General features: G+C 42.3%; 1 protein-coding gene across 5 annotated transcripts in view; it reads left to right on the forward strand.

Annotated features, from left to right (window-relative positions):
* The window catches only part of PARD3B (par-3 family cell polarity regulator beta), a 1,131,600-nt gene that overhangs the window by 610,782 nt on the left and 508,311 nt on the right, over positions 1–12,507 (forward strand). For all 5 annotated transcript variants that reach the window (XM_066576076.1, XM_066576075.1, XM_066576074.1 and 2 more), the window contains one exon: positions 2,192–2,311. In XM_066576076.1, coding sequence (XP_066432173.1) covers positions 2,192–2,311 — 120 coding nt within the window. The remainder of the gene's footprint in view (positions 1–2,191; positions 2,312–12,507) is intronic.

The raw sequence follows: 12,507 nt of genomic DNA on the forward strand, positions 1-12,507 counted from the left end.
TACCAGGGGGGTTGCTGTTTTACAGACCTAATAAGGGGGGAAATCAACATATTGGAAATGACATAATGTATTATTCGTTAACTTGACTGGTGCAGCGTGCTATGTAGTTATCATATATTTCATATAGCACACTATTCTATTTGCGTAGCCTAGCAGCCTGCAGACTACACAAATAGTGTAAGTCACCAAACGAATATTTAGCACATTAAACAAATCGCTCTGACACACTAAATACTTGTTAAGTGCTAAATACATCTGTACTGTAGGTTGACACAAGAAAGCACGGTATTATAATCTCATTTAAATATTGTATTTTCTTTACATTACCTACTTTTTAAGCTTAAAGACATAAACAATATTCTTAGGCAAGACAGAGGAGTAAGATGTAATCATTCCTGCTTCTACCTTTTCATAAGAAGCTGCAGTGAGATAAAGGTTTAATCACTGGTGTGCCACAGCAACAAGTGTGATGTGGGCCGGTCTTCTTTCTGAAGTATCCTAGCATGCCACTGAAGCAAGTGCTATGTGAGCGGGTCTTCTTCCTGAAGTATCCTAGCATGCCACTGAAGCAAGTGCTATGTGAGCGGGTCTTCTTCCTGAAGTATCCTAGCATGCCACTGAAGCAAGTGCTATGTGAGCGGGTCTTCTTCCTGAAGTATCCTAGCATGCCACTGCAGCAAGTGCCATGTGGGCGTGTCTTCTCCTTGAAGTATCCTAGCATGCCATTGCAGCAAGTGCCATGTGGGCAGGTCTTCTTCCTGAAGTATCCTAGCATGCCACTGCAGCAAGTGCCATGTGAGCGGGTCTTCTTCCTGAAGTATCCTAGCATGCCACTGCAGCAAGTGCCATGTGGGCGGGTCTTCTTTCTGAAGTATCCTATATCCATTGAGCTAATCTACAACTCTGATTGACAGCTGTTATAGTCTTCTTGTTGGACGCTACAGCTGTCAGAGATGTGGAACAACTCAGTAGACAAAGCGGAGGTCACTCATATCTTTATGCCCAGCTCTTCACTGATTCCAGTGCTTTATGTTTATGCCAGCCTGCCCCCTTGTTTGATTGCAGACAGTGCCACTCATTCAATAACCGATACTAGTAAACTATTAGGTGGTCAGTTTCCACACCTATTGTCAATGATTGCAACCTCAGCACCATTGACCATGGACAGGAGAGACTGCCCACTTGATAATTTACTAGTATCAGGCCACAAAAATAACAGGAGTGAAATTGCTGAATATGGGGGGCTAGAGGAAAAAAAACCTGTGCTTGAATTGGTGAATTGGCTGGTTGTAAAGGTATACAGCCATTTTTAGCTCTATGAGGACATGTCGTGCTCAAATTCCGATTAGTACAATTAACGTTTTGTTTTCACAAGACTTTGCCCACTAGGAGGAAGCATTTTCTCGCATATGAGTGATATTTGGCATTCTATCCAGTGTTTTATTTACTATATACTTATTATAACAAAGTATAGTTCAGTAAAAAAAAAACTTTGATTCCCCGCATAGTATGGTGACTCTTTATTGAAATAGCCTGCTGATAGCAGTAATTTATTGTCTCTTTACTGACAAAGACATAAAGAGAAGGTAACAGCTCTATTTAAATTTGTGATTAATTAGACTAAACAAGGGGCAAGAAATTAAAAGCTGACAAGTGAGTGGGTAATTAATTAGTCCCAGGTATGTTTTTCAGTCACTGCTGGAAGCTTTCAAAGTCACTGCTATAAATGTACTTTTCTAATTTTCTTATTAGAAGCACCAAACTAATGTAGCATTAGGCTCCTGCTAACAGCCGGCTCGGTCCATTGACATTCGTTAAGGCTTTATTTTGCTGGTATGGAAGTATAACCGTGTCTGGTTTGTGCTCAACGTATGGGGTTTTTTCAGCATTAACAGCTTTTGCGCGTTCAATCTCTCCAGTGAATTAAATTACAGTGAAGCATTAGAGCGGCTCTGGATCTAAATATAGAGACAAATCTTTATCATTGTTGAGCTGGAAAGCACATTTTCACTCTTGTTGGATGCTTGTCAAAATAGGTTCCTGGAACAATAAGAGTTTGTTGGCTGATCCCTAGTGTGTTCTATCTCTCCTGTGTGCGAGCAGCTGGATTTTCACACATGGTCTACAAGTTATATTACATACTGACGAAGGACATATAGAAGTTGAATTCTATTTTTTTTTTTATTTGTAGGTTTGGCAAAAAGAATAAAGATGATAAAGGAGGAAAATTAGATCAAAAAGGGAACCTGAGACCCGGAACAGTGAAAGAAGAGGAGCAAGAAGTCGAAAAAATGAAAGAGGAGCGCGAGAGGTAAAAATGCGAGAACTATACCATATGTAGGCTAGTGCTTATTATATTCATGTGCCAGTATTGGGCCATGTCAAAGACATGAGTTTTATAATAGGGCCTCCCAGGAAAACGTAAGGCATTCAAGTTACTAGGAAATAATATGGGGCTTTAGAGAAAAATCCTACCGATACTTTATGATATTCTGTTACATTAAAGAGATTCTTCAGTTAAAATAAATTGACTGAAGAATGTTGCTAAAAATAATGGTGATTGTGAAGAAGTCGATTTGCTGTATTAGGTGCTATGGTAACCCACACATGCTATTAGAAGTCATTACACCTTCTTTGTCCTTGTGGAGCAGAGATGAGCACTATAAAGAGAAAGCACGGTGTCTATACGTTATATATACCCCAGCGGTACAGCAGAGCATCTGTGCTTTCAGCCTCTATGCCCCAAGAGTGTATTCACAGGGTGTGGAATTAAGTCTTTGCCATGTTTTTGTGAAACTTGTAGTGCATTCCCCAATATGACTGCAGTTATATCAAAATGCGATGATTCAATATGTTCGTCGTGGTGGGTTCAGATCGGGAGGTAATCTTGTGTTTTTAGTGTGCGTTCACACATAGCGCATTTGCTGCACATTTCACCTTTTTCAATTGAATTCAAATGTAATCTGCGACAAAATCTACAACAATTCAGTGGCATGCAGATTTTGCTGCAGATTTGCTGTCAGTTTAACCCTTTACATTCAAGGGTGAAATCTGCAACATAATGATCATGCTACAGGTATGAAAATCTGCAGCATGCATTGGATTTTGCATTGGATTTTTTTCCCCGCTATGTGTGATATAAATTGTTGAAGATTTTTGGTGCACAGACCGCAGTAGATCACATTAAAGGCCCATTTAAGCTGGACATTTGCCCGACACTCGTCCCTGTACTCCGCACGGGAGCTAGCAGGGCTGGCTCGCACACGAAGCTGCCAGCAGTGCAGGAGATTTCTCTCCTCTCGCTGCCCTGCCCCTCTCCATTGAGATACACAGCGGCCGTTCGCTATTGAACGGCAGCTGTTTAAACTGAACGATGAGCGTCAGTGATCATCTTTTATGCAGCATAAACGATGAGCAATGAAGCTCATCGTTAAGTTTAAACAGATGCTGTTCAATAGCAAACGGCCGCTGTGTATCTCAATGGAGATGGGTGGGGGAGCGAGAGGAGAAAAATTCCTGCACTGCCTCACCCCCCTGCTGGCCGCTCCGTGACCCAGCCAGCTCTGCTAGCTCCCGTGCGGAGACACAGGGACGAGTGTTGGGTATTGTTTTCCTGACACTTGTCCAGTGTAAATGGGCCTTTACATCACAAATCTGCCATGTTTGAACTCCTCCTTAAAGTGACCTTCTAGTCCCAGACAAACTAAGATAGTTGCAAAGCTTTTCTGACCACTTGATGACTGCATGTTACTCTGATTGGCCAGCACTGCTCACATCTGCGCTGGCCAATCAGAGCAGCTTGTAATGTCTTTCACTACCAATAGCATAGTGTGCATCAGGGAGTGTGAGACGTGGTGTGACCATCTTGATTTATCTGGGACAGAGGGTTGCTTTAAAGAGAAGCTGTTAGCTCCTATGAACCCCATAAACTAAAGTTATTGGCTCCTAGCAGTTAAAACATTGAATCTAGGGATGTAGCCATTATACTTGCCCTGCTTGGCATTCCCCTGCCATCCTCTTGTAAAGCTGTTGCTGCATGCAGGCCGCAGACTACATGTGTATAGAATAAACTGACTAGTCCACTTATCCTGTACACACACCTATGTAGTCCACAGTTTGCATGCAGCCGCGGCTTTGAGAACAGATAGTGGGCAACGCTGAAAAGGATATGTATGGATTCAGCGTTTTAGCTCCTATTATCCCTTTCCAATCCAATTTGTATCCCGGTTTTCCTAGGGGGCTTACTCTTTTTCTGCTGTTAAACAATGGCGCTATATGCTGGCTAAAGCCAGTACTGCATGAAGTGACACATTGGATAGGCTCCGACAGCAGAGAGGCTGGCAATATACAGTAAGAGAACCCCGGCGGCCGTCTTCCTACATCGCAACTGTACAGCCTTAAATCTTAATGTCTTTAGACGTCAGACAGTGGATTGGAAAGGGTTAAGCTTGTAACTTTAGGTTTTTGGGCACATAGGAGTTTATAGATTCCTTTCAACTTTAATTTTGCTCAGTAAGGTTGAAGGGGCTATTTGGATTTTAAAACTTGATAGTCTATCCTCAGGATACGTGGCAGGGCTCATGCTGGCCCTCTGGCCTCTTCAGTGTCAACATCGGTCAGGCAAGCTGCTCTTAGAATGCCATATTTCTTGTAGTGGCTTTTCTGAGTACTGCAGCATTGTCTCGTTAAAGCTAATGGAACAAGGCTGTAGTACGCAGAATGGCCCGTGCGAAAAGTACAGCTTTCTCAGTAAGAGCAGGTTGCCGGACTGATGAGAAGGAAAAAAAAAACTGTGTATATTTTTGTTTGCACTGCAGAACATGGAAACCGTAAGAAGAATGAGCATGAACATCATTCTCATGGGTTCTGCAGAGAAAAAGCCCAGTACAGATTAGCTTCATTGATTGGACCTAATGTCTGTGTAGATCCGCTAAAACATCAGTGTCAGAAATCCAAGTGTCAGCCTCGGATGATTTCTATAGATCCATATGTAAATATACGTCAGATTGGTCTCAGGCAAATCAACGTGGGAATTTGAATCTTAGAGCAAATTAAGAATCATGTTTTATGTAGGAATCGAGAAGCCAACCTACATTGTTCCTAACTAATGTGTTACTGTTTAAATGGGTTCTGTCATCAGGTTCATGCTGCCCCAACCACTGACTGCATGAACCCGGGTCAGGGATGCCTATTACCCTTGTGTATGTTCTAGGGCTCACTCACACCGGCGCATGACGTCTGCATATTACTTGCTTATTTTTTACGCATGTAATACAGTATGCAGCAAATATACAGTAACATGCGTATTAATTGTATATGTTATGCACCCATAGACTGCGGTGGTGTGTTTTCCACACCAAAATAGGAAAGCAGTGTGTGTTTTTTTTTTTTCATGCGCATAATATGCGGTTTGAACGTCCCGATGTAATCAATGGGCTTTTAGCACAGCATATTACACGCGCAAAAAAAAAAGCGTAATACGCAGCCTAAATACATTTGTGTGAATGAGACTTTTTTTTTAAAATGCTGTGGTTTTTCAAAATAAATACACAATGAAGTTTGACTTGGAGTGGAGCTTGGTGCCACGGAGGCGGGCTATGCCGGCCTCTTCATGCACACATTATGCAGATTGACAGCATTGCCCCCATAGACAAAAAGGGGATAGAGTTGTCACTCTGCATGATACGAGCGGGAAGAGGGGCGGCTTGGCCTCCTTCCGTAACCTGCAGCTCAACTCCAAGTTAAAACATTTCATTGTATGTATGACTGTGCATACAGGAGTAGATGTCAATCACTGATAGGACCACCCGTTGGACCAGTCAGCTCAAAATGAACAAGGCTCAAATTAATAAACTACAAGTTAAGGCCTGTTTACACCAGAAGATGATCGCTTAAAGATCGCTCAAACGGCAGTTGAGTGACAGCTTTGAGCGATCATTTTGCATAAACTATTAAGTATCTACTCAGCTTCTTAAGTACCAATTAGGTGTGTAAATGAAGCCTTCCCTGAATGCAGCTAATAGCCCAAGGCTATTATCTGCCCTCAGATCCTTTGTTCTCCATGGGGAAACAATGCTATCAGCATACCCCCTGTGGAGAACTACTGATAAAAGTGAAGGACGATTTTTAGGTTGGACTGAATTTAACGATCATCTATCAGTTCACGAAAAGCGCACAATGGGCGCACATTTACACGCACCGATTATCGCTAAAACGATCGCTGCTTAGCGATTTTTTTAGCGATCGTTGGCTTGTGTACATGGGCCTTTACACTGAATCTTTCCCCATAAAACTATATATCAGTCTCCTCCGCTCCTCCTGCTCTGTAACATCATGCCTGCAGTTTGGATAGCGTGTTTGAGCTGACAGACTCCCTATAAACAGTGAGACTCCTGGATATGATTCACATTCTAAGGTTTTCAAGAATATCAACAGTGCACAAAAGGCCAAGTTGCAAATAAAAACTAATGATCAAGTAGAGTCATTGATTTTAAACAGACAGAGATGGCAAAGTGGATTGGCCACACTCTTAAAGACTGTATTTCTGCATCAAGTTCATAACAAAATCAATAATGTCATTTTCGTTAGATTGCACAAAAGAAATGTAAAACGCACTGGGTATAACACTTAATAACCTGTAGCTGTACTTGTTTTGCACTATAAATTTACTAACTATTGCTATATTTTTGGCCCAGTGGATTTAATAGCATAAACTCTAGCATTCACAAATCAAAAGTTAAAATGTATGCCACATGAATCACTGCCAGCCTTAAAGGGAATGCATAGTATAATTCCAAATAGCTCTATGGGTTGTAAAACAGGCATCCACTTATATTTGCATGCAGCCGAAATCTTTCTGAACAGATTGAATAGCTGCCTTCGTATAAATTAAACAGTAAATCACATTTCACAGTTTGAGCTACAGACCTATAGTTGAGACATAAAACTCCTATTGCTTTGTTGTAATAACAAAATATGATTCCGTGACAAGTTATAGGCAAAATATTGAAACCTTTTTGATTCTGGTTTTGCAGTAGTTTATGGCTAGGTTCACGCAGGGCGGATTTGCTGCGGTTTTGCCACGTTTTTTCCGTTGCGGTTTTGCCTCAGAAGAACTGTTTCTGCCGCAAAACCGCTTCAAAGGTTAATTTTGGCTTGCGGATTTTCGTGCAGAAAAATCCGCACGCGTTTTTTTTCCGTAGCGCTTTTTTACATTTTGCAGCGGATTTAGCTGCGTCCATAGAAGTCTATGGACAAAAAAGCGCTTCGGAAAAGACATAAGAATGGACATGCTGCTTCTTTTAAAACCGCGCCGCAGTTGCTTTTCCACACTGCGGCTGTGCGGAAAAAATCCGTCCTGTGAGAACAGCTTTTTTTTCCAAAACTCATTTGTGCTGCATTGCACTGCAAACGCAGCGGTTTTGCCGCAGTGCGGATATGCAACGGCAATCCACGGCAAAACCGCAGCAAATCCGCCCCGTGGGAACCCAGGCTTAGACAGGTGAAGTATTATGCAACTGGTTATTGATGCTGATTGTCTTGTAAATTACTATAAGAGGCCCCTTTTACACTAAATGATAATCGTTCAGTTAATTCCGGAATTGTATGAAACTGAACGATAATCCTTCAGTGTAAACATGCCCAACGACTGAACGACAACCAATAATTCACTCGCCTATCGTTCTTCGTTCAGTTTATGCAGGTGTAAAAACCTGCTGATGATAATCGGCCTGTGTAAACAGGCAGTTTTTCAGCTATGAACGACTGCCTGTGTACTCAGAATGGAGGTGGATGGCCGTAAGAGATCTCCAGCGCACTCCGCAATTATCGTTATATTGAGTCAACTGTCAGACACTTAAAGGGTTTTCTGAGTCATTTTGGGTCCCCCATGGCCAAAACTATATAAAATAACTATAATCACAGCAGTATCTGACAGGTGATATCACCGGCCGAGAAGGCCTAATGACATTAACCTGTCACATGGGCATCTAATGTAGAAGCCTCAGGCAGGTTTACAGGTCCTCATCAGTGATGTCCCTGTCAGGTCTTCTATTGCCTGTATCGGTCCCATGGGTAAACAACCACATGAGTAGTTGCAGGGCTTTGTGAACAGAAAGCTGGCTCTCAGCAAGCAGTAGCGGGGGAATATCGAGAAGCAATGCGTATAAGGTTTATTTTTTACTTAAACTGCCCCCCCCCCCCCCCCATGCCACCGATGATCTCTGAAAACCACTTCAAGGGCTCGTCAGATGTCCCATGTAAGAGGACCCCATAGACATCCCAGTTATGCCTTGGAATTTTCATAGGTGTCCTAAATAGAGTCCACGCTTACAGCTTTTGGACCTTGAACGTCCTTTTAGTAGATACATAGAAATGGAAAATGCCAACCTGTTTTGAAGGTAGTGTCCTCCTTTATCAAGGATGCTTGACTTGACACTGGACTTTACCCTTTCTATTTGGTCATGGTGAACTCCTTCTTTTCAATGCATTTATGTGATTGATACTAGGCGGAGTGTTTAGCACTCTCTACCGTTTCCCCTTGGTACTGCGGTGGTAGACTTCTTTCTCTAGTATTGTGAGTGTCTAAATAACATATGAATGCACAATGTTTTCATATAAATGAACAATAGTTATCCAATTATAATTGAATGTATTTTCATATGTACATTTCCTTCCTCAAAGGGCCCTTCACTCAGGCTTCCTGAAGGCTTTTATGTCTATTTGTACATCTGACTCCGATATAAACGATGATACGACACTGTGTGCCCATAACCCTTTGTAACATGTTAGCAAATACATCTTGAGAGGCCTAAAGAGGTTTTCCAGGATGAAACTATGAATCACTTATTTTCAGGATAGGTCATCATTAGAGATGAGCGAACGTGCTCGGCCCCGCCCCTTTTTCGCCCGAGTACCGCGATTTTCGAGTACTTCCGTACTCGGGCGAAAAAATTCGGGGGGCGCCGTGGCGGCGCGGGGGGTTGCAGCGGGGAGTGGGGGGGAGAGGGAGAGAGAGAGGGCTCCCCCCTGTTCCCCGCTGCTACCCCCCGCACCGCCGCGCCTCTCCCCGCCCCCCGGCGCCCCCCGAATCTTTACGCGCGAGTACTGAAGTACTCGAAAATGGCGGTACTCGGGTGCGTAAGTACTCATTACGAGTACGTTCGCTCATCTCTAGTCATCATCAGTAGTTGATCGGCAGAGTCTGCTGCTTGGAGTCTCCACCAATATGCTCATTGAAGCGGCCATGAAACTCGACTGAGCACTGTGACCTATCCTACCCTTTAACGTCACTTTCATTGGTGAATGGGATTGAGCTGATGTACCGGGCACAGCTACTATACAATGTATGGTGCTTTGCCTGGTATGGACTGAAGCGGCCATGGTGTTCACTTGAGTGCAGCTATCATTTCAATCAGCTGATCTGTAAGGATCGTGACTAGTGGCTCCCACCAACCAACTATCGATGCACTATCCTGAGGATAGTGCATCAATATTTCAGTACTGGAAAACCCCTTTAAGCTGCCTGGGTAATTAAAAAGTGTTAGGCAGATTATCAGGCATCTTCCATTCTTCACTGTGCTGCATACATTACAATGTAAGTAGTAGATACCTCACAGCATGAACTGCTTCTCCGCTATTGACAGGAATGGTCGTCGGCCTTCCAGCAGCCATTTTTTCCATGTATCAGCTGTCAAATTGTAGCTGATCAGGAACATGAAATTGCATGCGAACAGTAGTCAGGGAAGGTTAGTTTTGAAACAAGCAGACAGCTTACTGGCCACAGCAAAAAGGGAACCGAAGTATATGGTGCCTTTAGGAATAGTTTCCAAACCATTGAACACCAAACTACAGAGCACCTAAGACGGAAACGCTTGCCAATTACCAGCAAAGATGGTGGAACTGAACGCAAAGAATAAGTCACTGAACCGTTAGCATCAGAGGATCGAGTACTAAAACATTTATTGTGAATCAGTAGGAAGAAGGTGTTTTGTCAGCTTTGTCATAGCCGCTTCTCCTACACCTACAACTCTGTTTGGTTCTAGAGTAGTCGTACGATGTGATGTGCCTTTCGTTATACTCTTGCTCATGAAAGCACTTATGGAGACCCTGCAGTGCATCTGATCAGGAGAGCCATTATGTTAAAAGTGAAGACATCACGGTATTGAGTAGTATGAAATGTGTACTTGCATGCCGTACTTGAACTTCCTGGCTGTTAATAAGAAAAAATGAACATTTGTTTACAAGGAAGTTGTGTTTGACATACCAAATTCAAATTTCTGACAGAAAATGTCTTGTGCCCACATTCTGGAGCAGTACATCGTGACAGGTTCAGCTGTTCAATCCATCATATTGTAAAACATGGAGATTCAGTTTTCACTTTTCAGATTCTCACATTGGTTTAGTACTTGGCAGTTAACAGGAACATGTTCTACACTTTTAAAACGGCGGTTTTATTTATTAATAGTAGTCTGACAAGTCTGTACCATCTGTTGAAGGAAGAGGACTTGAAAGTCATTCTAAAGAATTTGCACTATATGCTTAATAACATGGCTTATAATTCAACATTTAGCCTATATAGTTTTACATAAAGTAGATGAAGAAGGAATCTAGACTCGCAGCGCTGGTATTTACGCACTAGTACACACCACTTACCAGCTTTTATCCTTCTTTTTTGAAAACTGGCAGTATTTATAAATAAGGACGTTTCTTTAGTAAAGACAACCAATTCCTCATCCCTCCATACCATTGCTTGCAAACATCGCAGTAATCTGTTGCCACCACTAGGTGGTGTTATCCCTGTATAGCGCTCTATCTCATTCTAAACATGATTTGAAAAGGGCCGGAATAACTAAAGTAAAAGCAATGTATGTAAGGGTGAACATTTCAGTAATCCCATAGAAGCACACTGCAGTCAGCAAGTGTGTACATAATAAAGATAGCCTTCTGATTCTGCTTAACACCAATACCCGCCCAACCACTTAGGATAGAGGAAGTTGTTGCTTGTTTGGCCCACCGTTTTGCTTTCCATCATCCTTGAATTAATTCCCTATAGGCTTGCTTACTTTTATTATAGGGCCTATGGATGCTTGCATAGGCCCTCAACAGTCTTTGAAATAAGGTTGCAGCCAACTTTGGCTGGACAATATCTCTACTGGAGGTTGTACTAGTTGCATGGGCTAACTTCATGGTATGTGTACTCTTGACAAAAGACCAAAAGGAACCTTTTTGCATTGAGAATTATTACTATTTATTTGCTTCTGAGATGAAAAATGAACCAATTTTCTACATAGTCTTCTTTAAAAATTGCTTAATGTGTCGTTGCTCCAGAGTATAACTACTGTACCTAGCTGGTTGTGGTGCTGTTTCTGACATAGATCCGAGAGGAGTATCATCACTCCCTAAGGACAGCACTTAGAAAGTGAGTGAGGAGACTTATAAGGCCATGCATGCCCCTCTGGGAAATGCATGCAAATAAGGAAGATGGAACAATACCTCTGCAGCGCCACCTATTGGATGTCAGCATTTCTGCAAATCAATGTCTGACCCTTTATACAAGTCTTTAGAAAAATGATTGGGAATCAAACACCAAGCCAGAATACATACAGACAGCTATTTCAGGGTGTTTGCCCCTCATCACGGTGCAGTATCATCCTGGCTTGATGTTCTAGATCCGTGAACACCATACTCCTGACTGCAGTCGGATCTTAGTACTTGCTCTCTGTACTGTGCAAATACCCTCCTCTCAGAGTAGCACAGTGCTCGACATGCAATACATTTTTGTATCTTTGGTATGTGTCTATGAAATTAAAGTCATTTATTACCCTAGACAAATAACAATAATTGAATAAATACAGGAGGTTATTAAATATGTAATTGTTCAACTGAATTGTTATATATTTGCTTAACTATAAAGATATGACATATGGATATCCTGAAATCGATTTATTTTAGGCATATTCCTTTAAAACTGCTGACAGGGCAAAAAGAGGCAGGGGTACAGGGTGTAATCATACCTTTGGGCGGGATATTGCTAGCAGCACCAAGAAAAGTTGTAATCCCCTGTATGCTAAATGCCGCAAGTGCCATGAGGGTAGGCCTTCCATCTAAGAGAGCCTTCTGCTCTGCAGCTCTGATTGATAGTGGTAGTATCCAACCAGGAAACCACTATGGCTGTCAATTGGTATGGAGCAGTTTTGCATCAGCAATACTGCTGACAAACTACCTTTTAATCCAGCAACTACCTTTTAATGACTTAAGTCCCCACATGTATGGAGGAGACAACGGGCAACCCGCACGCATCCGGACTGGTAAGTAATGTTCTCATGCCACGTGCAGGGTGGGATCCCGCTATGCATAGTAAAATGTCCTGTTTCTCCTTATGCGATTGCTGAAACCTACATTTAGGGATTTTGGCACTGTAAAGAAAGGAAGAACAATATTAAAGCTGTGGAAATTTAAGATCTAGAGCATTTAACTGGTGACCTGTGTAAGGCAGCAGAAGTCAAT

The sequence above is a fragment of the Eleutherodactylus coqui genome, chromosome 8 (genome assembly GCF_035609145.1).
Source record: "Eleutherodactylus coqui strain aEleCoq1 chromosome 8, aEleCoq1.hap1, whole genome shotgun sequence".
Lineage (NCBI taxonomy): Eukaryota > Metazoa > Chordata > Amphibia > Anura > Eleutherodactylidae > Eleutherodactylus > Eleutherodactylus coqui.